This window comes from Daktulosphaira vitifoliae, unplaced genomic scaffold (assembly GCF_025091365.1).
Source record: "Daktulosphaira vitifoliae isolate Bord-2020 unplaced genomic scaffold, ASM2509136v1 Scaffold_1, whole genome shotgun sequence".
In the NCBI taxonomy this organism is placed as follows: domain Eukaryota; kingdom Metazoa; phylum Arthropoda; class Insecta; order Hemiptera; family Phylloxeridae; genus Daktulosphaira; species Daktulosphaira vitifoliae.
In genome coordinates, this window is record NW_026099572.1 from 41,609,318 (window position 1) to 41,634,040 (window position 24,723).

At 25.0% G+C, this 24,723-nt stretch overlaps 1 protein-coding gene across 3 annotated transcripts; it reads left to right on the forward strand.

Moving 5' to 3' along the window:
- LOC126895709 (calcium-transporting ATPase type 2C member 1) lies at nucleotides 1–23,403 on the forward strand. Of its 3 annotated transcripts, XM_050667896.1 has the most exons (21): nucleotides 1–144; nucleotides 223–440; nucleotides 8,489–8,539; nucleotides 11,779–11,979; nucleotides 12,403–12,492; nucleotides 12,604–12,701; nucleotides 15,208–15,316; nucleotides 15,397–15,758; nucleotides 15,833–15,957; nucleotides 16,826–16,923; nucleotides 17,737–17,832; nucleotides 17,895–17,984; nucleotides 18,057–18,161; nucleotides 18,252–18,408; nucleotides 18,476–18,646; nucleotides 20,192–20,340; nucleotides 20,404–20,756; nucleotides 22,131–22,278; nucleotides 22,337–22,432; nucleotides 23,046–23,187; nucleotides 23,261–23,403. In XM_050667896.1, the coding sequence occupies exons 2-21, from the start codon at nucleotides 231–233 to the stop codon at nucleotides 23,383–23,385; spliced, it is 2,976 nt and encodes a 991-aa protein (XP_050523853.1). In that variant the 5' UTR covers nucleotides 1–144; nucleotides 223–230; the 3' UTR covers nucleotides 23,386–23,403. The 3 variants fall into 3 exon arrangements, with proteins under 3 accessions (XP_050523853.1, XP_050523855.1, XP_050523854.1); XM_050667898.1 differs by lacking the exons at nucleotides 1–144; nucleotides 223–440; nucleotides 8,489–8,539 and adding an exon at nucleotides 11,089–11,311; XM_050667897.1 differs by lacking the exons at nucleotides 1–144; nucleotides 223–440; nucleotides 8,489–8,539 and adding an exon at nucleotides 11,364–11,684.
- Nucleotides 23,404–24,723: the final 1,320 nt, after the last annotated feature.

Genomic DNA, 24,723 nt, shown 5'->3' on the forward strand with positions numbered 1-24,723 from the left:
AATTCTTAAAACATCAATAGCGTACATGTGGTCTTAGAGCATGTTTGCTATTCCAATTTACGTGTAAAAGATAATTTGCGTACTTTGAACCAGTGATACTACATATCGCCTATCGCGAGCAGTGTAGCTGTGAGTGTCAACACGGTGAGACAATTGTTGTTGTTTCTTTTATTCAAAGTTAATATTGAAGCCAAAGGATTTTATTTAAAAAATATTTTTAAGTGTAAAAAATGGATAACGATATTGAAACTAAGCCTGAAAAAGACCCGCAGACGAGTGACGTTCTATCAGAAACTGATGAAAACAACGTATCTGTGGATATGGTTAAAACAAAAAATGCCGAATCTAACAACCTAGTGATTTCAGACATTAATCATTGTTGTGAAGTGTTACCAGTTGAAGACGAGCAGCCCACAATTCAAACGTCCGTTAAGAGTCCAGTAAGTCAGTTATAATAACATTTACTAGCAAGATTTATTAATAAGTTGGCTAAAATTAAAACTCATAAGTGACTATCTCGAAATATTCGATAAAACGCTGAAAAATAAGCTTACTATTTAAAAAAAAGAAATGTTATTGATATATATTAAAAAACTTCTTAAAAACATTATTCTTTCGTTTGGTATAATCTTATATAGCTTTTATATTTTTTTGAAAATTTCATAATGTTAACTCGTGAGTGTGACTCCAGCTACTACATATCATGTATAACAGAAGCGGTTTATGAGACAAAAGACGAAAAGTTATAATATAAATTTCTACTGAAATAAATTCAATATTTTTTGTAAGATGGACATAATTAATAACAATTTGTATTATACGCTTTTAAAACTAAAAATGTGTGTAGAGTTAAAAGTATAAAATATGTTTCTACTCATCACTAAGCATATTTTAATTTCAACCATGTTTTTAAACTAGTTCTCATATGAACAATTTCAAATAAAAAATGTAATATGATTTAAATAGACTTAGTATTCTGTCATGTACTTTAGAATTAAATTTATTATTGGAAAATAATATATGATTATTCATTGTATATTCTGTCTGACATGTTATGGGGTAAAATCAATGAAAAGATATAATTTCTACATTTAGTATTAAATTACAATGATAAGGGCCACAGTATTTATTCTTCGTGATTTAATGTCTAAATATACTCAAAACTGTTTATTCAAGTGTATTAACTTTTTATTTAACTGAAAAATAATAGTTTCCAAAAAATATGTTAAAATTTAAGCAAGAAGTGTAATTAAGAGGCGTCACAAGATTAATTTAAAGCCGAAAACAAAATTTATTTTTGAAATGATTGACTATTAGCTTCGATGCGAAGCTGAGAAGGTATTGGTTTTACTAAGATGTGTTGTTTATTTTTTTTTTAATTTTTTTTTTGTGTCTATTACCACTTTTTCTCAGCTATCACCGAACCGATTTTTTTCAACAATACGTCAAAAGATCACAAATCGTATCTAGTCGAAGACATTACCCTCAAAAATTGAAAAAAATCCCCTCGTTCCCCGTAAATGGGGGAAACCTCCAAAAGAATTACAAATTTAAAAATTGATAATTTTCAAAATTTTTTCAATTTTTTTACTTAAAATTGCTATAACTTTTTTAAAAATAACCGAATCAATATAATTTTTTTTTATAGATGCATGCTGTCTTTTCTTACCATTTGATGTAATTTTTTTATAAATTTGACCCTTTACTTGCCCACAGGGGGGGATTTAAAATGACAACTTTTTCACAAAAAATTTACTTTTTCAACTTAAATTTTGAAAATGTTCCGGAAGTTCTGACACTTTTATATATATCTTAAATTAAAGCTAATGTAATATACTTTATCATAAAAAAAAAAAATTTCGGACTTTATTTTATCTTCAGGGTGAAAATGGCAACCCAATGCTATTTTTGTGTGAAAATTTTCAATTTTGTATTTTACATTTTAGCTTCGATGCGAAGCTGAGAAGGTATTGGTTTTACTAAGATGTGTTGTTTATTTTTTTTTATTTTTTTTTGTGTCTATTACCACATTTTCTCAGCTATCACCGAACCGATTTTTTTCAACAATACGTCAAAAGATCACAAATCGTATCTAGTCGAAGACATTACCCTCAAAAATTGAAAAAAATCCCCTCGTTCCCCGTAAATGGGGGAAACCTCCAAAAGAATTACAAATTTAAAAATTGATAATTTTCAAAATTTTTTCAATTTTTTTACTTAAAATTGCTATAACTTTTTTAAAAATAACCGAATCAATATAATTTTTTTTTATAGATGCATGCTGTCTTTTCTTACCATTTGATGTAATTTTTTTATAAATTTGACCCTTTACTTGCCCACAGGGGGGGATTTAAAATGACAACTTTTTCACAAAAAATTTACTTTTTCAACTTAAATTTTGAAAATGTTCCGGAAGTTCTGACACTTTTATATATATCTTAAATTGAAGCTAATGCAATGTTCTTTATTATGCAAAAAAATTTCGGATTTTATTTTATCTTCAGGGTGAAAATGGCTACCCAATGCTATTTTTGTGTGAAAATTTTCGATTTTGTATTTTACATTTTTAACTTTATAATGCTATGACATATTGAAAAGTGTATGGATCAACATTATTTTTTTATGAGAAATAATATTTTTTAATAATCCCTTTTTCATTCTACATACTTTATCTTAATTAGGATATTAATAATGAACTAGCAGATCATGTAGCTTTTGGAATAGTCCACCAATTTTTTAAAATTAAACACTATCTAAAGATTTGCATCAAAGCGTTTTTTATGATAGTAATTTTAATCACTCTCAGATATCATTATACTTGATCTAACTATGCTACGTCACCACTCTGCCGCGACCCCCCTGTGCTGGTGTTTTTTATAGTAATATGTTCCCAAAAAATTTGGAATATTATAGACTGTTAGTAACACACACAAATAGTTAAAAAATTAATAAATTACAAACTAAAATGATTTACTTTTGCAGTTGAATAGTTTATCATATCAAATCTTATTCGACAATAAATACATTAAAAATATTAGAAATGAATCATTTTAATTGATTGTATGGATAAAACTGTTTAAGGTAATTTTTATTTGATTAAGGGATTTTTTTTTAATTTTTGAGGATAATATCTTCTACTAAATATGAATTGTAATTATTTAACATTTCGTTGGAAAAAGTAAGTTAATTGAGGGTTGGAAAAATAAATCGCAGCCACAAAATAAACAATAATATTATCATGATTAAAAAATTTCTTGAAAATCTCATGAGGAGAGAGAGACTACAGTGATGAGATCCTTAATATTTATTGAAGTTAATGTATCTAAATGAGATAAAAATTAAATTATTTCAAAATTTTTTAACTTAAAAAAAATGCAAAATATTAATTGCCACAGGTAGATTTGATCCTGGTACCTAACCGTGAAAGACAAAAGTGTTATTGATTCGTCAACTGTTCGTCGCTTTCGCTGAAGACTATAATTTAAGCTAATTCAAATTTTAAAGTTACTTTTTTGACTTTAAAAAAGCAAAAAATTTTAAATAAGTTAAACTTTTTATGTCTTATGAACTTTATTCTAAATAATAATATAAACTCTAATTTAAGATAAAATAAAAGTGTCAATATTTCCGTAATAATTTCAAAAATTGAAAAAGCTTAACTTGTGTGCAAAAATTGTTTTTTTGATTTTCCTAAGCGGGCAGGTTTAAACTTTCATAACCCAACCCAACCAAGAATTTTAACACAAAAATAGCATATTTTTGAATAAGTTAGCTATTTTCACTATGAAGACAAAATAAAGTACGAAATTTTTTTTTGTAATATTAAAATGTGTATATTACATAAGGTTTAATTTAAGATATATATAAAAGTGTTAGTATTTCCGGAACACTTTCAAAATTTAAGTTGAAAAAGTAATTTTTTTGTGAAAAAGTTGTCATTTTGAATCTCTCCATGTGGGCAGGTAAAGGGTCAAATTTATAAAAAAATTACATCAAATGGTAAGAAAAGACAGCATGCATCTATAAAAAAAAAATTATATTGATTTGGTTATTTTTAAAAAAGTTATGGCAATTTGAAGTAAAAGTAAATTGAAAAAATTTCGAAAATTAGCGATTTTTAAATTTATAATTTTTTTTGGAGATTTCCCCTATTTGCAGGAAACGAGGGAAATTTTTTCAATTTTTGAGGGTAATGTTTTCGACTAGATACGATTTGTGATCTTTTGACGTATCGTTGAAAGAAATCGGTTCGGTAAGAGCTGAGAAAAAGTGGTAACAGACACAAAAAAAAAAACACATCATAGTAAAACCAATATATTTTAGCTTCGCATCGAAGCTAAAATAGTTAAAGTTTAACCAGCTTTTATATGAATTTTGTGAAAATATGAAGCGCATTTGGATATTTATAAATCTGACTAATGTGAAGCGTATTTATCTGTCTTAAGCAAATAAGAAAACTACATGATGTAAACAAAAATATTATTTTTGCTATGCTCAATATCAAATAATTAATGGTATAACTAAGCAATAAAATTTACTATGTACAATAATATAAAATTTTACTCTATTTTTGAATACAAAGCGTTTTGGAAGTATCGGTGCTTATTAGTAGGTTACTAAAGCACTTCTATTTTACTTATGCTCTATAGAATATACTAAAAAGTTTTAAAAAGTTTTCTATAAAAAAAAAAAAAATTTGAATTAATTGTTAAGTTTGAAAATTATATTTTAGCAGAACAAATTTATTTAATTTTTAAAATAACACTCTTAATGGACATAGTGACGTAAACGTTGTATTTCTTTAAGAATTTTGATACTCTAATGTTAAAATTGTACTACTTGTATGTAAAACTAACGTGCATTTAAATATATCATACTTCCATTTGAGATTTTTTGGATCATTTTTTACAATGATTCATATATCTAGTGTATATAATCACGTTAGTTCTTAACTCACGCTACTTATTTATTCTTTAACATTGAAGAAAAGTTATCTTATGCTGACTAGTATAAAATACGAATCTATTTAAAAACTAAAACAATGTCTTGTTTTCTAGTATGAAAATAATATTTTTTTCTAAGTAACATTCAGAGGAATTCTACTGAGTTTTTCAAATAATAGTTGTTAGATGTCATAGAAAATAGCAAAGAAATCATAAAAAATATCTCTAAATCATTGTACATTCATGGACTTATTGAATGGTGTAATAAATTGAGCATAATTTAATGGTTCATTAACGTGTTTAGCATTCTATTTACATGACAGACATTGTTGTTTTAAAACAATAAAAAAGTAGAATGTCATTGCTTTTAAAAACACAGGGCAATTGTTTAACTAATTATTTTATCGAACATCTTTTTTCGCTAAAAAAAACACATGTGTAATGCATAAAAAACATACAATACATAACTATTATTTCTAACACAAAACTATCATAAGATATATTAAGGTTTTATTATATATAATACAGTTTTAATTTTATTATATATCTTATTTGGAGACCCTTAAATTAAGAAATTAGAAAAAGTTGGCGATCATTGGAATCCCTTTTTTTACATAACCCAACTAGACAACTATTCTATAACATGGTAGGGGAGGGTAGAAGCTCTCCCTTATTTACATTATAAAAATTATCTGGATCCTATAATAAATTCCTAAATGAGCTGTGTTCTAGAGCATAGAATCGATTCTGTTGTGTTAGGCTATGTAGGTATTTCTTTCCTGGTAAATGCAATATCTTTTAATATAGGACGTTAAACATATATAATGTAACAAGCTTTGATCATTCTATCTGTTAATTTCAATGAGAACTGGTCGGAATCACATAAGATTTATGAATAAATATATAGAAAAAGTGTAATAATTCTTTTATAAATTATATATACATTAATCACTCTAACTATTTTCCTACATTGTGTTAAAGATTTCATGGATTGTTGTATTATTTAGAATATTTATACATATATCTATGTCTTTAGTTATTCAAACCCTGCAACGAGTTCAAAATGTCCCATTAAACTTTTTTCGTAAAGTCATATAGTAGAAACACCCTCAGAAATTTTTACGCCTTAGGAACATATTCCACTGTACCATAAATACGTCTCTGACTACATGATAATATATTAAAATATCCTTCAAAATCTCTTCTATACATTATTACGTTCAAGTAAAACGCAAGAGAGCGTTTCTATACTCCACGTTTGTTTATTTACTTGGATAATAATCTAGTTTTGCTTTACAAATGTTGACAACTATTCTTTCATTAAAATCTAAAATTTCAAATGACCTTATATCAAATCTAACTCTCAATATTTTGTGAACTATCTAACTTTTTTTCTTCTTTTACACTATATGAACTGTTCTGAAACTTTCGTTAAACTTTACATTGGGTAGGCCTACAAATGCGACCCATAAATTAACGACCTAAATTAACCTAAAAATTATCCAACTCTAATACTCTCCAATAAGTAAATTAGTTGCTATCGCCATTCATTTTTATTTAGTAAGTTTTCATAATAATAAAAATAGGTTTTAAATTATAGAAAAAATTTAGTAATTTAAATAAAACAAAATTGTTTGTTTTATTTACATTTTTGATGTTATGAAAATATTGATATCTTATAATATACATGAAATTATAAATTATATAACTTATTTTAAGGTAAAAAACAAATTTGTTCCGACCACTTGTCTTTAAAGTGTAATCGGTCGTCAAAGTTAAAACACGGAAAACATAAACAGCCTTTTTTGTACCATAAAATATATTGTTTTTACTTTGCACACGTAAAAAAAAAATTTCCGAATGTTTACATACATGCGCTGGAAGTTTTTAACGCATATAATGTGAGATAAAATGTTAGTAATATTTTATATTTGTACACAAATTTTCGATACTTTATGTTATAATTACCCATTAAAACCATTGAAATCCCTTCATTCTGTTTTCATCCGCTCCATCTTAGAATATAATAATGTTCTTTGGTATACTAAGATGTTAGTTCTATTTGAGAAAGAGTTTAAAGAAAATTTCTTTGTCTTTGCTCTATTATTCTTAACATTCCTGTCTTCCTCGTATAAACTTAAATAGCTAAAGGGGCTTAGCCTCCTCAAAAGTTGCCATGATTCCCTAAAATAAAAAAAAAATTGTATTTAAAAATTAAGTTGGTTGGGGGAAAAAGTAATTTAGCCTCCCTCCAAAGTATTTCATATATATGTACGCCAATGTCTCCTCATAATTATACTCTCATCCTTTTAGCATTAGACGTCACAAACTTATCTGATCGTATACATATATTTGTCCATAGAGTTATTCGTGAATAACTTAAGCTTTTTTTCTAAGCATATATGTGGTAACATAGACCCTCCTGAACTTTTATCTCTTATACATTTTAAAGTTCCACTTAGAGTGAATCAATCATTTGCTCTTATTTTTATTCCTTATTGTTCTTCGTCCCAGCTACTTAATTATCCTATTATTCAGTTGATGCGTACTATTAATGCTGACACCACACTTGTTTTTTAATTTAAATTAGTTAGTTTCTCTTGTGTATATATTATTCAAATTATGTTGTAAATACTATAAATTATGTTTAACTATTGTACAGCTGAGCTTGTCTCATTATAAATATAGAAATAATTAACTACACTACTTTAATATATATTAAAAATATCATACTGACGTAGGAAATTTTTGTATTATTTCTTAAACTGTAGTGCACTGTAATACATAATAATAAACTGTAATAAGGAAACTCGGACTCCTTTCTAGTTATAATATAATTCTTCTGCCAAAACTATTTTCATACACGTATATATCAAAGCGTTTCTTTGATAGTAATTTTAATAATTTTTAGATTTAAATCTTTACTGGTTTCAAATATGTCTGGTCTTCATTATATTGAGTATCGACTGTACACATGTATATACGTATTAAGTTTTTAAAAATTATATTTTTTTGATATATACTTTTAGTATATTTTCCGGCAAAATTGACTGATTAAAAATTTATAAAATTTAGTATTATAATATTTTGAATAAAATATTATAATATAATCATAAAAAAATGATTGTAAGGAGACGTAATTTGGGGTGGCAGTCGCTTACCCTATTTTGTACGCCTGTAAGTTACAGGTTTTTTTCAAAAATATTATTAAATTAAATTGTTTAAATGTAATTGTATTTAAAAAAACTATTGCTTGTACCAAAAAGGATGGATAGCTCAGTGCAAAGGAATCGAACCATCTCGGTACCTACACACTGAGGCAAGACGCGTTACAAACTAAACTAGGCAGACCGCTTACCTAGAATGACTACTATTTACAAAACTAAAAATAATGTAGTCAAATGTTTAATAACCTTTTCATTGGACAATATTAAGTATAAAGTGGCATTTTTTATGTTTTGACCGTTCAAAAATAAAATAACACACCAGATCATTCACAAATTTGGTATAAATGCTGAATTTATCGTAGAAATTTTTTGTTTCAGGATAAAAATGGTGATTTGGCTAAGAAAACTGAAAAAAAAAAATATAAACAGGTTAGTATTAATTACAAACATTGGTAATCACAATATAATATTAAGTAATATTACATATTACTTAAAATATGATGACTAGTGGTAATATAATAACTTTTTTTCTTCAAAACATTTTTTCCATTTTTATTATAACGGCCTCTTAAAAATGTTGTGATTTACAACTTTTTTAGATAACAATTTCTATGATATTTTTCTCTTACATACGTTTATTAATTAGTTTTAAATTTTGTGATGAATCGATTATTGGCAAATGTATGCTAGACAGGTATTACCAATCATATCAAGGAGTAGGCAATAATATATAAATACGGTTATAATATATTAAATTTATCTTATAAATTAAATTTTATTTAATAAAATTAGAACAATGACATAATGTAATCAACATATTAATAATGTTTAATATCTAGAGAATTCCAAAATATTTAAACAAAAAAACATTTAAGTTACACAAAATATCATCAAAGTTATCGGTTCGTTACTGTAGTTCTCCATATTAAAATAGTTTAAATAAATTTATTAAATAATTAATTTAATTAAGGTAGTAAAGATTTATATATAAATTCACAATATCAATTTTTTATTCATTTATGTAATTGTATCATACTTAGATATGAGGTGATGCAAGGAGTGCCTGGCAATGAGGATGCGGTGATAGGTAGAGATATGAATATGTAAATGAGAGAACAGTGTAAAATTTCGAGGGAGACATAAATGATGTGTGGAATAGATTTACTAGCTGTGTAAAGAATACTGCCAAAAGAGATTGTTGGTGAGAGTAGGAGTAGAATGCCAGAAAACAAGGAAACCTGGTGGTGAGATAAAGACATTCAAAAAATCATAGGAAGTAAGAAAAAACAATTCAAAGTTTGGCAGAAGAGTAAAAGGTGAGAAGATTGGGTGGAGTATAGAACAAAGGAAGGCAAGAAAGAAATCTATAAACTTGCAAAAGTGAGAGAAAAAAGGTCTAAAGATTATCACTATGTAAGGAGTTTAAAAAGTGTTGATAACAGTGTATTAGAGAGTAATGATAATGTGAAAAAAGGTAGAAAGAGTATTTTGAAAAATTACTGAATGAGGAGTATTCAAAAAAGATGTTAGAGGATATCTTGTGGAATAGTGGCTTAAAGTCATAGTATGAAATTTTGAGAAAAGGTATTAGATAAGTGAATAACCAATACTTAGTCCTATTTATGCGATAAAAGACATCAATATCAGTAAAACCATAGGTAGGTGAAATGAGGAGTTCAGTGACAATAAGCGAGGACGTGATAGGCGAGGTGGAAAGTTTTAAGTATTAAGGATCAGTTGTGCAAAAGAGCGGTGGACAAGAAAGTAGAGCAGAGAATGAGTGTAGCAGAGATGAGAATGCTTAGTTGGATGAGTGAAGTAACTAAAGAAGATAGGAAAAAGAACAAACATATAAGAAGGAGTATAGTTGTAGTGTCAATCGTAGATAAGATGAGAGAAAATAGACTTTAAAGGATCAAAATAATAAGTTTAAAATGATCTTTTGAATTGAAATATTGTACAGATTATTTTTAACATATAATAAATTAATAACTTGATAAAAACATTTTTTCAATTATATTTTTTATTTGTCAATACTCGCTTTCTAATTAGTAATAATCTCAAAGATTATTGAAGTAATAGAAAAAATATAATTTTGGACATGAAATCAAATTGAAAAATTTGAAAATATAAATGACAGACACAAAAATCATATGGTAAAATATTTTATTATGAATAAGAAGTTCCTTCTCACAAAGAGAGACTACAGTGATAGGGTTCTTGATATCCATAAAAATTCGTGTACTCATTACTATGGCAAACCCTTGTAGGGTATTTTTAAATAAAATTTGAACACAAAAATAGCATGTTTCTTAACTATGGTAGCCACTTGCACGTAAAATATAAGTCGTCGGGACAATTTGTTTTTTTACCTTCCATGCGAATCTGAGAAGGTATTAAATTTACTATGATGTGTTTTTGTGTGTGTGTCTGTTGCTACTGTTTCTCAGCTTTCACTGGACCGATTTTTCAACAATACGTCAAAAGATCACAAATCGTACTTATTTTAACTTATTTTTTTGTTATTTAAAGTTGATTTTTATGAAAGTTTATAATTTTAAAATGTTGAACTTTTGAATACTATTTTAGCTTAACTTGCAAGTTAAGAATTTATACCATTAAATAGAAAATTTTATGAGAAATACAATTTTTTTTATAATTTCTCCGTACAAATTACAATATTAAATTATTGAACATCAATTTCATATTACGTTGAATTGCTTTAATAGATATTTCATATATTCAATAATATAAAATATAATCATATATTATACTTATAAATCATGGAACTACTAATTAGGATCAATGAAGGAAATAAGAGTTAATTATGCTTTTTGAATATTCCATGAATTTTTTAAAATTAAACACTATCTACAGATTTGCATCGAAGCATTTCTTATGATAGTGATTTTAATCACTGTCAGATATCATTTATGCTTGTCTTAACTATGTCACGTCCACATTGTTTCGGTACCTCATCGTGCTGGATTGTTTTGAATAAAATTTGTTTATTATATGATTTTAACATAAAAGTGAAGCTGCCATGTTATCAGCACAGATTAAATACATTTTTTATTTTGTTTCATGTAGTCTGTGATATTACACTGATGCCTATAGCTCTAACAACTCTTTTGAATAGTTGGTAATATTGCTTAATGTCGGCAATAGAAGAATTGATAAACTATTATCGTCAATAAGAGGGTGATTGTTAGAATACTGATAATAAATATTTGATGATCAAAATTAATTTTTCAGTTAACCGTGAAGTTTACTAAACACAAAAATAAGTTACATAATATTAATTTTTCGCTTTTTATTTATTTAACTTACTCTACATTGTATTTAATATTTATTTCAAATATATTTGGTGTAAACAATGTTTTATTTTTTTAACTGTGACACGTTGAATTTTGAGTTATACCGTTATTACAAATAATATGAAGATCGTTAGTCTATACTACAATATTCTATTATTATGAACTCAAAATATAAAGTAGTTAAAAATTTAAGCAACGAATCTTTGCATTCATTATTAGCCAATGAATCCCATTGTAACTTGTTTAATTCTAGCTATGTATGTTTATTTAATACTTCAGTTATTAAAATCTAGATGAAAATTATAAATATATGTACATTTATTTATATTTTTGATTATTTAATTGATGCAGGCTATAGCTGAACATGAAAAAATGTGGTTAACAACAAAAGAAGCTAGTGCTATAAGTGCTGAAGAAGTAATTTCTAGATTAAGAGTTAGTTTTAGGGTTGGGTTATCTTGGAAAGAATCAGAGTTTAGAAGACAAATTGTGGGTTTAAACGAATTCTCTGTTCATCAAGGAGACTCATTGTATATCAAGTATATTGAACAAGTTAGTACTATTATTAAAAAATTATATATAGGTTTGGAATTTTCTTAATTTTTTATATTAAAAATATCTTATTAATATTTTTTATTAAGTAATAGGTAATTCTAGAAAAAAATGTTATCATTGATATTATTGTAATTAGAATTTTTGTTTTCAGTAATTCAGTAAGCATTTAGTTCTAATATTTTTTCTACATTCATGAAAAAGTTTATTAATATCATACTCTTTATTACTTATAAAGCTTATACAGAATTTAAAAAATATTTTTACTTTAGTTTGGCATTAGTCTTCAAAAAAAGATCTAGTTTACTATAAATCAATTTTATTTATAACTATAACTTGGTGCAATTATGTAGAGTGTTGGAGGACACTACTTTTTTTTAAACAAAAAGTACATTAAAGTAAATAGTTATTATTATTTTTCAGTTTAGGAATCCATTGATACTACTCTTATTATCTTCTGCATTAGTGAGCGTGTTTATGAAACAATATGATGATGCTTTCAGTATTACAACGGTTGGTAATTATTTTAAGTAACAAACTATTACATATGTATTTTACATGTTTTTAATTTTGTGTGTTAAAAAAATATTTGTGATCAATAAAATGAAAAAATTCAAATTTTAGGCCATAATAATTGTGGTAACAGTTGCATTTATACAAGAATATAGGTCTGAAAAGTCACTAGTAGAATTAACAAAACTAGTTCCACCAACTTGTCGATGGTAAATATAATTTTTTTTTAATAAAATTAAGCAATTTTAAAATGTTTTACAACTCTTATTTTTTATTTTTTTCCTTAGATTTATTATATGTACATAATATATTATACTACAAAGAATAAATCTTAAAAAAATATATTTAGAAATTTAAAAGCTAAATCTTCTACTTCCTGGCCTTATTTCCAACTATCTAGAGTCGGCCACCCTTATCCCAAACTTCATCATCTACGATCACATCAATCTAAAAACTTGGTTATCTAAAAGCTAAATAATTAATAAAAATGTTGTTTTTACTTACTTATAGTTTTATGAGAGTTTCATTTAAATTTTGGACTCCAGGCCTCAAAATATCTTAATCTGAATTTGATTAAATAGAATTTTGTTTTTTAATTGATGTAACTATTAAAAATATTAAATATTTACCAAATTTTTACGGTTAGTTTTTATGAGTTTAATTAGAAAATTTCAAGGTTTTAAATTCATTTTTATTTTTCTTAATTCTTTTCTTTTACTACTTCAAGTTATGTTCTATAATCTAAAAATAATTTTTACTAGAAATTTTTTTTGAAGAATCTTAAAAGATAATTATTATACTCTTTAGAGATCTATAGGTCATATATATTACTTATATGCATTAGCGTTGTTTGCATGGAGGTTGTGGAATCTTTAGCTCTCATAGAAATAATTACAGCTCTCTATAAATGAATTGAATTTTTTAGAAGAGTGGGGTATAAAAGATCTTTTTAGGTTTATTATCCAAAATGATGAAATAGTCTTCATATTCAAATTTTTTAAGCTACGCCCATTTTTATGTGTCTACTACTGTTTCATTTACAACTAAGTCTTGAACATTATAAAGCATACCATGTATTTCGAAAATAGAACTAGTATAATCAAATGTCATGGTGAATTTGTTCAGAATTGTATTTTAAAATTTGATGTTTTATTCGACTCCATAAATCAGATTTCCATAATATCACTAATAATTTATGATGTTTTGATACATTTATTTAGCTGTATAAGTACATATACCTTGAACATTTTTTTAGAGGTTGTCATTTTACTAAATTTTACGACAAAACTCGATCTTTGTTATAACTACAATTTTAAAAATAAAATATCTTAAAAGAAGATTATCAATTTATATATTATTTCATTTAATTAATATATTACAGTGACATGAGTATCAAACTAGCAAATAAATTATGATGTACAACTATTAAAAAAATGTATTTTTATTTTTTGTTATTAGAGACAAATAATAAAAAAAATACTTTTAACATAATTCAAACTGTAAAAATTATATATATAAAAAAAAGAGTAATACAAAATATTTGTTGGATCAAAATTTTTTAAAGATGTAAGAAGATGGTGGGATATCTGTATAGAGTTATGTTTCCTCATTTGTATAAGTAAAATATACTAACTAGTAACTTAAATTTGTGTTTATTTAACTAAAACTTTATTAATTGTTAAATTTAAATTATTTGAATTTACTGTGATACTACTATAAAATTTATTAAACAAAAGATATATGATAAATGTTCGTAGTTACTAGATTCAGAAATTTGTAATGTTGACCAAATTATGGTCATTTCCGATGATTATTTTATTAATAAAATTATCATTTCAGTTAAATTAACATTATTATTTGCTTATTTTAATATAATTTTATAGTATATATCATTTAATTGTTATGATAATGATATTACATACCATGATTTTAATACAATTATCTGTAAGTGAAATTTGGTAAAGTTGTAACACTGTTTATATTTGTAGCAATACCTCATAAAGTAATTTACTTTTTTTTTTTTTTTTTACGAAAAATGGATAATGTTGTCATCTTTAATAATATACATTATAAGTTCTTAGAAATAATTAAATAGTTAAAAAAAAAACAATTTTGTTTTGTTACATTTTACCTCATGTGGTAAGCTGTAACATTATTTTCTTATATCTATTTACTTATATATATACAGAATGATCAGTTTATAATAAACCACTTGATTACTCGTTAAATAAATACAATACAAGAAACTAAAACTCTTTCTTTCAATTCGTTATAAAAATGAGAATAATTTCGAAAATACTGGTCTAAAAGTTGTTATCAATCAGATATTTTCTTAATTAGATAATTTTCTATTTTATAAGCTAGTGAAAAGATATTTTAGTTAGTTATAAGGTATTATAAACTAGTATAAGATCAGTTAGTTAGTTATTCTCATTTTTAACCAGTTATTTTCTTAAAGTTTATGATAAACTGATTACTCTGTGTATTTAGTTTCACCGTATTTTCAAAATAAAGTGATATACACGAATTGTTTTACTAAAAAAAAATAATTCCCCTCTACCTGTAAGGTAGAAGTGTATACATAGTGGTTATAAATGTAATCTCACTTGGTTATTTTTTACATTTGAACACTTAACTCATGAAGGTGACAGTATGAATTCAACCCATCATTGATTAGTATTGTAATTTTTTAATCTAACTTTTTATGATTTTTAGTCTACGAGAACAACAGTTGGAATCAATGTATGCAAAATCTTTAGTGCCTGGAGACATTGTTTACTTAAGCACAGGTGATAGGGTACCTGCAGATATAAGACTATTTGAAGTAAGTAAATAAATAAATAAGTGGAACAATTCTAATTTTTTGAAAATTTTACAAAATAATTACAACTAAATAATTTTTAGGCCATAGATTTAGCTGTTGATGAGAGTAGTTTTACTGGGGAAACTGAACCGTGTATGAAAATTACTGATTTGATTTTAAATCCCATGAGTCATACATCAATGAAAAATATTGCATTTATGGGTACTTTAGTTCGCTGTGGAAATGGAAAAGGTGTGGTAGTAAATACAGGTGAAAAATCAGAATTTGGGGAACTTTTTAAAATGATGCAGAGTGAAGAAGCACCGAAAACCCCTTTACAAAATAGTATGGACATATTAGGTACTCAGTTATCCATGTATTCATTTTTTATTATTGGTCTAATTATGGTACTTGGATGGCTACAAGAAAGGCCTATCTTAGATATGTTCACTATTGGTGTTAGGTAAAGTTTTATTAACTTTAATTAATTGTTACTTGAATAAGGAAAATTTTTGAAATTGAATTTTTATTTTTTAGTTTGGCTGTAGCAGCTATACCAGAAGGCTTACCAATAGTAGTTACTGTTACTTTAGCTCTTGGTGTTATGCGTATGGCAAATAGAAAAGCAATTGTTAAAAAATTACCAACAGTTGAAACACTTGGTAAAGATTTTTAGTTGTTAGTAAAATTAAGTAATACCATTTCTTGATTACAATATTTTAATAAACTATAATAAAAAAAAAAAAATATGACACAATTTATAATTTTTTAGCAACTAGTTATAATCTATATAAAAAAATTGTTGTTTTCTCATATTTTTATTTAATCATGTATGCCATTGGTTCTTTTATATACAAGTACTACCATCTATACATTTTTACTACTTTCCATGTACTGCTTGATCAAATTAAGGGAAATCCAAAGGAGTAGGTTATGGGTAAATACTCTCCTCAATAAAAATTCTTTTTTTAAATAAAGTGACTTTATAAAATATTCTGAGTACACATCTGTGCTAAATAACTTTTTTTACCTAAAATTAAAAATATGTATTTTGTATAAATCTTTAATTGTAAAACAATAAAGTAATTAAAAATATTTGGTTATATAAGAACATAAAATTTAATTTTAATAATAATCTTAAGTTTTCCACATACCATTAATGGTGTGTGAAAAATTTATTATAGGTTGAAAGATGCTGACTGATACTATATAATACTTATACATATTGATCAACAAAAATAGTGACATCACACAAAAAAAAATTTTCAGGAAAAGCGAATTAAAATAGACTATTTTATACTATTTAATAAGAACTTAATTCTTTGCAATACCTTTGAAAACTATAATATCTATTAATTAGGGAAATTATCCTAGCGTAATGTTAAGTATTTTTTATTTATGTTATTGAAAAAATCAGAAACTTAAAATTTTTAGATATTTGTCGATAAATAATATGTAATCATGTGAATTTAAGCTTCAAATTATATATTTTCTATTTAAAACTATTAAAATATTACATATTATTTTTAGGATGTGTTAATGTAATATGTTCAGATAAAACAGGCACTATTACAAATAATGAAATGACTGTGACTACAATTATAACTTCTGATGGATATTATGCTGATGCAAGTATTATATTAAAATCATAAGATCAATTACACTGTTAATATTTTTTCTAAGTTTTATTTTTTATATTACATTATAATTTATATTTATATGTATTTAAAAATATATTAGTCGTGTTGTTATTAAGTTGCTATTCATAGGAACAAAAAAAAAAAAGCTTAAAAACAAGTTAACTTTACTAGACTCATTAGTTTTTGATATTAAAAGATCTTACAAAGTCTTTGTATGTTTCAAAAAATAAAATGGATTCCTTGGGAATCTCTATACGTATGCTATTTTCCAATTTATTTTAAAAGTACTTTGTGTGATCTTTTAGATAAATTATGTACATCAATGTTTTGGTGATTATGAGACATCATCTAATAAAAATAATAACTTTTAAAAAAAGTGAAACATACACCAAAATCTTTTAGTTTTTAATTTCAATAATTAGAATATATACATTTTTTGAATAAAAAAAATTATTTCAATAATGACAGTGACTAGTTAATTCACTAAAAAAAAACAGAAAAACCATGATTGTATATTTTATTTTAGCTAAAAATTACAGAATATATAAATTGTTCTCAGTTTTTAACTTCAGTATATTTATTAAATAAAAAATGCAAAAAAACAATTGCCTAGTTGTTTTTGTTATGTCGTCAACTTTAAGTTGCTGTAACATTTGAAAAGTTTATTTTCGCTTATAATTTTTTACATGAGAAACTACATTAATAGAAAACCAAATTGAATAATAGAGAGTTCTCAGTAAATCAAATTTATACCAAAATTTACTCTAATTCTCTAATATAATTATTTTAATGGAATTTTAGGTCTCTGGTACTGGTTACAATGATCAAGGAGAAGTTCATATATTAAAATCTTTATCTTCAGAGGCGACTAAGCAATCAATATACAATTTATTAGAAGTAAATAAAAAATATTTTGTAGTATAGATTAAATACTAATGTAAGTTGTAATATTGTTGAAGGTTGGGGTTGTGTGTAATAATGCAGTCATTAATGGTGATATATTACAAGGTCAACCTACTGAAGGAGCTTTATTAGCAGTTGCTATGAAAGTATTGTTAATATTTTTGATGTAAAAGAGTAAAATGTAAAGTTAAATAAGTTATCAAATTTTTAAAATCTAGAATAGAATGTATGGAGTCAGTGATAAATATATAAAATTACAAGAATATCCATTCAGTTCAGAACAAAAATTAATGGCAGTAAAATGTGTTAGTAAATATGATGATGTAAGCATTTGTTATTATGACTAACAACCTTAAAATAATAATTTTAACCATAAAAATTGTTATAACATTTATATCCTGTATAATTTTTAGATTAAAGAAGAAATTTATTTTGTCAAAGGCGCTTTAGAAAAAGTTCTGAAACAATGTACAAAGTATGCTAATGGCAATGAAAATGTTTTACTCAATAGTAAGCGTGAGCAAGAAATATTTGCTGAATCTTATGAAATTGGTAGAAAAGGTTTGAGAGGTATGTCATTGTACTGCTATTATGTATTAATACTTATTTATAATTTGTTGTCAATTTTTATTTTTAGTAATTGCTTTAGCTAGAGGACATTCTTTACAAGATTTAGTTTACTTAGGACTAGTTGGAATTTGTGATCCTCCAAAACCATTTGTTCGTGAATCTATTGAACATCTTTTTAATTGTGGAATTAAAGTTAAATTGGTAACTGGAGATGCTCAAGAAACTGCTGTAGCTATTGGTATCATTAACATTTGTCTTTTAATATTTAACCAATAATATAAAAATATTTAATAACTATATTATATAACTAATAGAAGAAAATAGGGAGGAAATTAATCAAAGACTAGAGATGTGAAAATCAGCTCTTGAAGGAAAGGAATTAAAATAAGTAGAACTAAGACAGTGTATAAAAATTACTAGTTTGACAAAGAAGAACACAAACTAGTTGAAATGAAGAGATCAGTGACAATAAGCGTGAATGTAATAGGATAGGTGGAAAGTTTTAAGTATTTAGGATCAGTTGTGCAAAAGAGCGGTGGTATTGACGAGGATGTAAGACACAGGATTAAGTGAGGGTGGTTAAAGTGGAGTAAAGCGTCTGGTGCGTTATATGATAGAAGAAATCCTATGTGGCTTAAATGTAAGTTCTATAAGACTGCAGTGAGACCAGCTATGGTGTATGGTTCAGAGTATTGGGCGGTTGATAAGAAAGTAGAGCAAAGAATGAGCGTAGCAGAGATGAGAATTCTTATTTGGATGAGTAGAGTAACTAGAGAAGATAGGATAAGGAATGAACATATAAGAGGAAGTAAAGAAGTAGCGTCAATTGTGGATAAGATGAGAGAAAATAGACTTGGATGGTTTGGTCATGATATGAGAAGAGAGGAATTAGGAACTGTGAGAACAGTTATGGAAATTAATTTTGAAGGAAGAATACCAAAAAGAGATGGGGGAATGTTATTGAATGTGATATGAGAACAGCTGATGTGTGTGTAATAATGATAATGTATGTGTTTAGCCCTGATGAAAGTAACATTGTATATGAAATTCATATAACCACAGGCTATATGGAATTATTTTCATATAGTCTGTAGTGACAAAGCCACTGCTGATTGTGCATTGCTTTAACAAAAAAAAAAAATGCTTTTAACTCAATGAATATATTATATCGTAAAACTGTTATCAGTCCATCAAAATTTTTTGTAATAAAAGAGTTAAAAATTGGCTATTTTTATATTTTGAAAAAAAAAATTTTTTAATTTTTTGATATTAGGCAATAATTATTAAAAAAAAAAAATATGTTCAACTAAATACAAAATGATAATTATATCAAAATTTTTAAGCGTTGTAAGTTAGCTTGTCATTTATAAAGCTTATTTTATGTACTAAAAGTTCAAAAAAAAAAAATTTGTACCGACCTATTTTCTATGTGCAAATGGCAGTCGAAGTAGAAAAAAAAATAGGAGTAAATTTTGCTTCTTTTGGAATAATTCACCAATTTCTTAAAATTAAACACTACAGAATTGCATTAAAGTGTTTCTTATGATAGTGATTTTAATCACTGTCAGATATCATTTATACTTGTCCCACTATGTCACGTTCATTCTGTACAACGACCCTACTGTGCTACAGTTTGTTTAATAATCAATATTCCCAACTCTATTCTCTTTCTAGTTCGTATAAATTACATAATTTTAGACATAATAATACAATTAAATTTTAACTATTTTTACTTAAGTTGATAATTGATTGTATTAAATTTAATATATTTTTATTTTAATAGGGAGTATGATTGGTTTAGACATGATTCATGGCCAGACTTTATCAGGTCAGCAAATTGATAATATGTCTGATCATCAGCTTAAAGCAATGGTTAACAGTGTATCTGTTTTTTATCGAGTTACACCAAGGCACAAACTAACAATAATAAAAGTAATTTTAAAGTTAATTTATTCTTGTAATTAATTTTAATATTAAAATATTTTTCCAATTAAGGCATTGCAATCAAATGGAAATGTAGTTGGAATGACAGGAGATGGAGTTAATGATAGTGTAGCATTAAAGAAAGCTGATATTGGAATTGCTATGGGAAAAAATGGAACAGATGTTTGTAAAGAAGCATCAGATATGATACTTGTTGATGATGACTTTCAAACAATTGTTGCGGCTATTGAAGAAGGAAAAGGAATTTTTTTTAATATTCGAAATTTTGTTAGATTCCAACTAAGTACTAGCATAGCTGCTTTATCATTGATTGCATTAGCAACTATGCTTAGAATACCAAACCCTTTAAATGCAATGCAAATATTATGGATTAATATTATTATGGATGGACCACCTGCTCAAAGGTAAAAAAATTTTTTAAATATTTGATTACAAACACAATTACAAAAAATGTTTATCATTATTTGTATTGGGTAAATAAAATGACTATCATTCACTCTATTTCAAATATGCTTAGTTTAATTTCTTTAATAAGTTACGTTTTAACTAAAAGAACAATTCAAAATTTAGAAAAATTATACAACGCATTATTTTTGTGTATAATTCACAAATAGATATCAAATTGATGCCAAAAAAGTTAACTTTTAGTCCTTTTCAAAATCTTTACTTGGGAAACAAAAATAAAACCAATTCTCATTGATTAAATTAAATGCATTTAACTGACATTTATCTATAATAATATAGATAAATTTATCTACAATTATATGGGTATATAAATAGGGTAGTTTACATTTTGACAAATTTTTATAAGAAAAGTTCTTGGATTTGTTAAAATATTGTGAATCGCCTATACATCTTAAATTTATTAAAGGTGATTAACCATAAAGTCAAGAATAGTGTTATCTTAATTTACTTAAAATAATTTGGCAAGTTACATTCTTTCTTCTGTCTCATTTTTCCCATTAAAACCATATCCTCCATGTACTTTTTCATATCTCCTCTTTTCATTACTGACATGTTCATTCATATATTCATCTATTACCACATCCTCATTCCCAGGTATTCCTTATATTACCTCATCCATCTCTCTCCAAAACACTTCTTTGTCTATTTTATCACATCTTACTTGTGGTACGTAGGCACTTACTATATTCAACACATTTTCCTTAAAAATTAATTTTAGGACTATAATTCTGTCTTTTTCCTAACTACTTCTTCTAATTTACTTTTCATCTTCTCATCCATTATTATCCCTACATCATTTTTTGTATTAGTCTTACCTGAGTATATTATTTTATAACTTCACCTTTTTCCCTTGATTTCTTTCTCTTCCACTTAGTTGCCTATACACAACTTTTCTCCTCTTCAATACTTCTACTAATTTTCTATTTCTACCAGTTAATGTTCCAATATTCAATGTTAGTTTTGTTTTAAATTAATACTTTAAATATATATTTATTTTACAGAAAATATTCCAATATTGACACTTAATTAATTAATAAAAATATCAATAATGTTAATATTATAATAAAAATTTGATTTTAATAATTTTTAAAGTAAAAAAATTTACTAAAATATTCTTAATTAATTTTATATATCCTCAATCTGGAGAGGTTATATTAACTTATTTAACACTTGTATATCAAATATAGACATTTTTGAGAAATCCTAAATACTGATTTGAACCTGAAATAAAATATATCTTTTAATCAAAATAAAATAAAGAAATATTAAATAATATGTAATATTATTTTTATTTAAATTATTGTAATGTACAGTCTTGGTGTTGAACCTGTTGATAAAGATGTTGTAAAACAAGGTCCTCGTAATGTTAAGACACCAATGATTACTAAATCTCTTATTGTAAATGTTCTTCTATCTGCTTCAATAATAATTGTTGGAACATTATGGATTTTCAAACGAGAAGTGAGTTAAACATTTTTTGAAAAATAAATATAATTTTTATATTAATTTTATGTTTTAGATGAGTGATAATATTATTTCAAAAAGAGATACTACAATGACTTTCACTTGTTTTGTATTTTTTGATATGTTTAATGCATTGAGTTGTCGATCTCAGGTAATAATATTTCTATACTACATATACATATACAGGACAATTGGTTTATTAAAAATCACTCGATTACTCACAAAATAAACACAATATTGAAAAAAAAAAATTTGATTTCTTTTAGTTACATATATTTCTTGATTTATCACCTAATAATGACTTTTTAGAACCATCCCATTCCTTAAAACTTAATGGGGTGTCAACTTTATTTTTTCAAATAGCAATATACATATTTAACTAGCAAATAAAATTAAAATTAATCTAATTAAGAAAATGACTGGTCGGTATTAATTTTTTTACTAGTACTTTGAAACTTATTAACAATTTAAAGGTATGACTGGAGGTGAGGACATAGTGCAGCTATTTTTAGGGTCTAAAGAACAATGATCTCCTAATAGTTTTATAATAAAGATCCTCTTAAATAAGTAGCTTTCATTTTACAGAAAAATTAAATTGGCTCTAAAAGAAAAAATTATTTTATTGAAAAATAATAAGTTAAATAATAAAACCAACTCAACCAGTAAATTTCACAGTGAAGTATTTAATTTTCATATGATTAACTTAAATTGTTTCCCAGACGCATAAAAATATAAGGTTAACATATTTGTTTAATCATTTTTAGACAAAATCAATTTTTACTGTTGGATTTTTTTCAAATAAAATGTTCCTCATTGCTGTTACACTTTCTATAGTTGGTCAAATGTTGGTAGTCTACTTTCCTCCTCTACAAAAAGTATTTCAAACTGAAGCACTTACATTAAATGGTGAGCTATTTAAATATCGTAATAAGTAAAATATAAATGTATACTAAGATTTGTCTATTTTTATTTTTTCAAGATATGTTACTCTTGTTGGGAGTGACTTCAAGTGTCTTCATTGTATCAGAGATAAAAAAATTGTTTGAAAGGCAATTTCAGAAAAAATGTTCAAAAAGACCCAGAAAACAAATGGCATTTGTATAATATATTGTCAACTAAAAATTTTAATTTTGAAAGTTGTTATTTTGACAGTTATGTAATTTCTTTTGTTGACATTTCAGCTACTGTGCAATATAAAAATCTCATATTTTAATTTTGGTTGTGTACTAGTTTCTCAGATATATTATTGACAAAAATATTTATTATTAATTATTGCTATAAATCAAACCCCAAAGTTTATATTCATGATAATTAAATTAATGCTTTTCACCGTTAGAAATTAATAATAAGATGCCACAGTGATCACTTTATAGAATTATTAATTTACTAGTAAAATATTTAATTCTTGTCTATTCAAAATGACTTAGTAGAAATAATTTTGGCAATATTAATATATATATATACTTTATTACAGTTTTTAGATAGATCAAATTTTTTTAATCTACTTAAGTTTAATCTGTATTTTAGTTCATCATAAGTATATTTAATTTAGTAATTTAAGCAATATTTGTTCTTATATATTATATTTTTACTAATATTTGATAAACTGTGATTTTTTTAAATTTATTTATAAGATTTTTTAGAGCTTAGATTTTTATTTACCATAAACTAGATCTTTTGGCATCTAACACATATCATTTACTATCATTATTTTATTTTTACAAAAATACTATTTAAGTGTTAAACTTGATTATAAGATTTTATATACTATTGTAAGATGAAATTATTTATATAAACTCTTATTATTTATAGTGATTTTTATCTTGGTATGTTTGCTTAATAGAAATATCTAATTTATAGTTTCTACTTTTCTATACATTCGTGTTTTGTGTAAATTATGTAAATGGCATTACAAAGAAATTTTTAATATATAATTTTTTTCGACTTTATTTATATTTATACAAGTTAACATAATTATTTATTTTATTTATTAATTAAGTATTTAAAAATGTGATTTAATTTGTATTATGTAAAATTTGTGTTTCCATATAATAATTAAAATTTTATAAAACTAATACAAAAATAATTTTCTTTTTATTGTAACATGTGTTAATCCTATAAAATATAAGTTTATTGGCTATTTGATTTATAGTATGTATTTTTGAGTTATTCTTATTACCTGATATTATTTATAGCTAAATTAAAATATTTTAATTGACCATTTTTAACATTTTTTATTTATGTATTATTTCTGATTGTTATTAATTAGTTTGATTTAAATTAATCAAAATTTAACTTATTACTATTTTTAATTAAGTGATTTTTGTATGAAGTTAAATAGAATATTATATATTATCCATATGTAAAGAATGGAGGACCCAGACACCTTGGATATTGATATATCGATGTAAAGCTTTTTTTTTTTTTTTTTTTTTTTTTCCC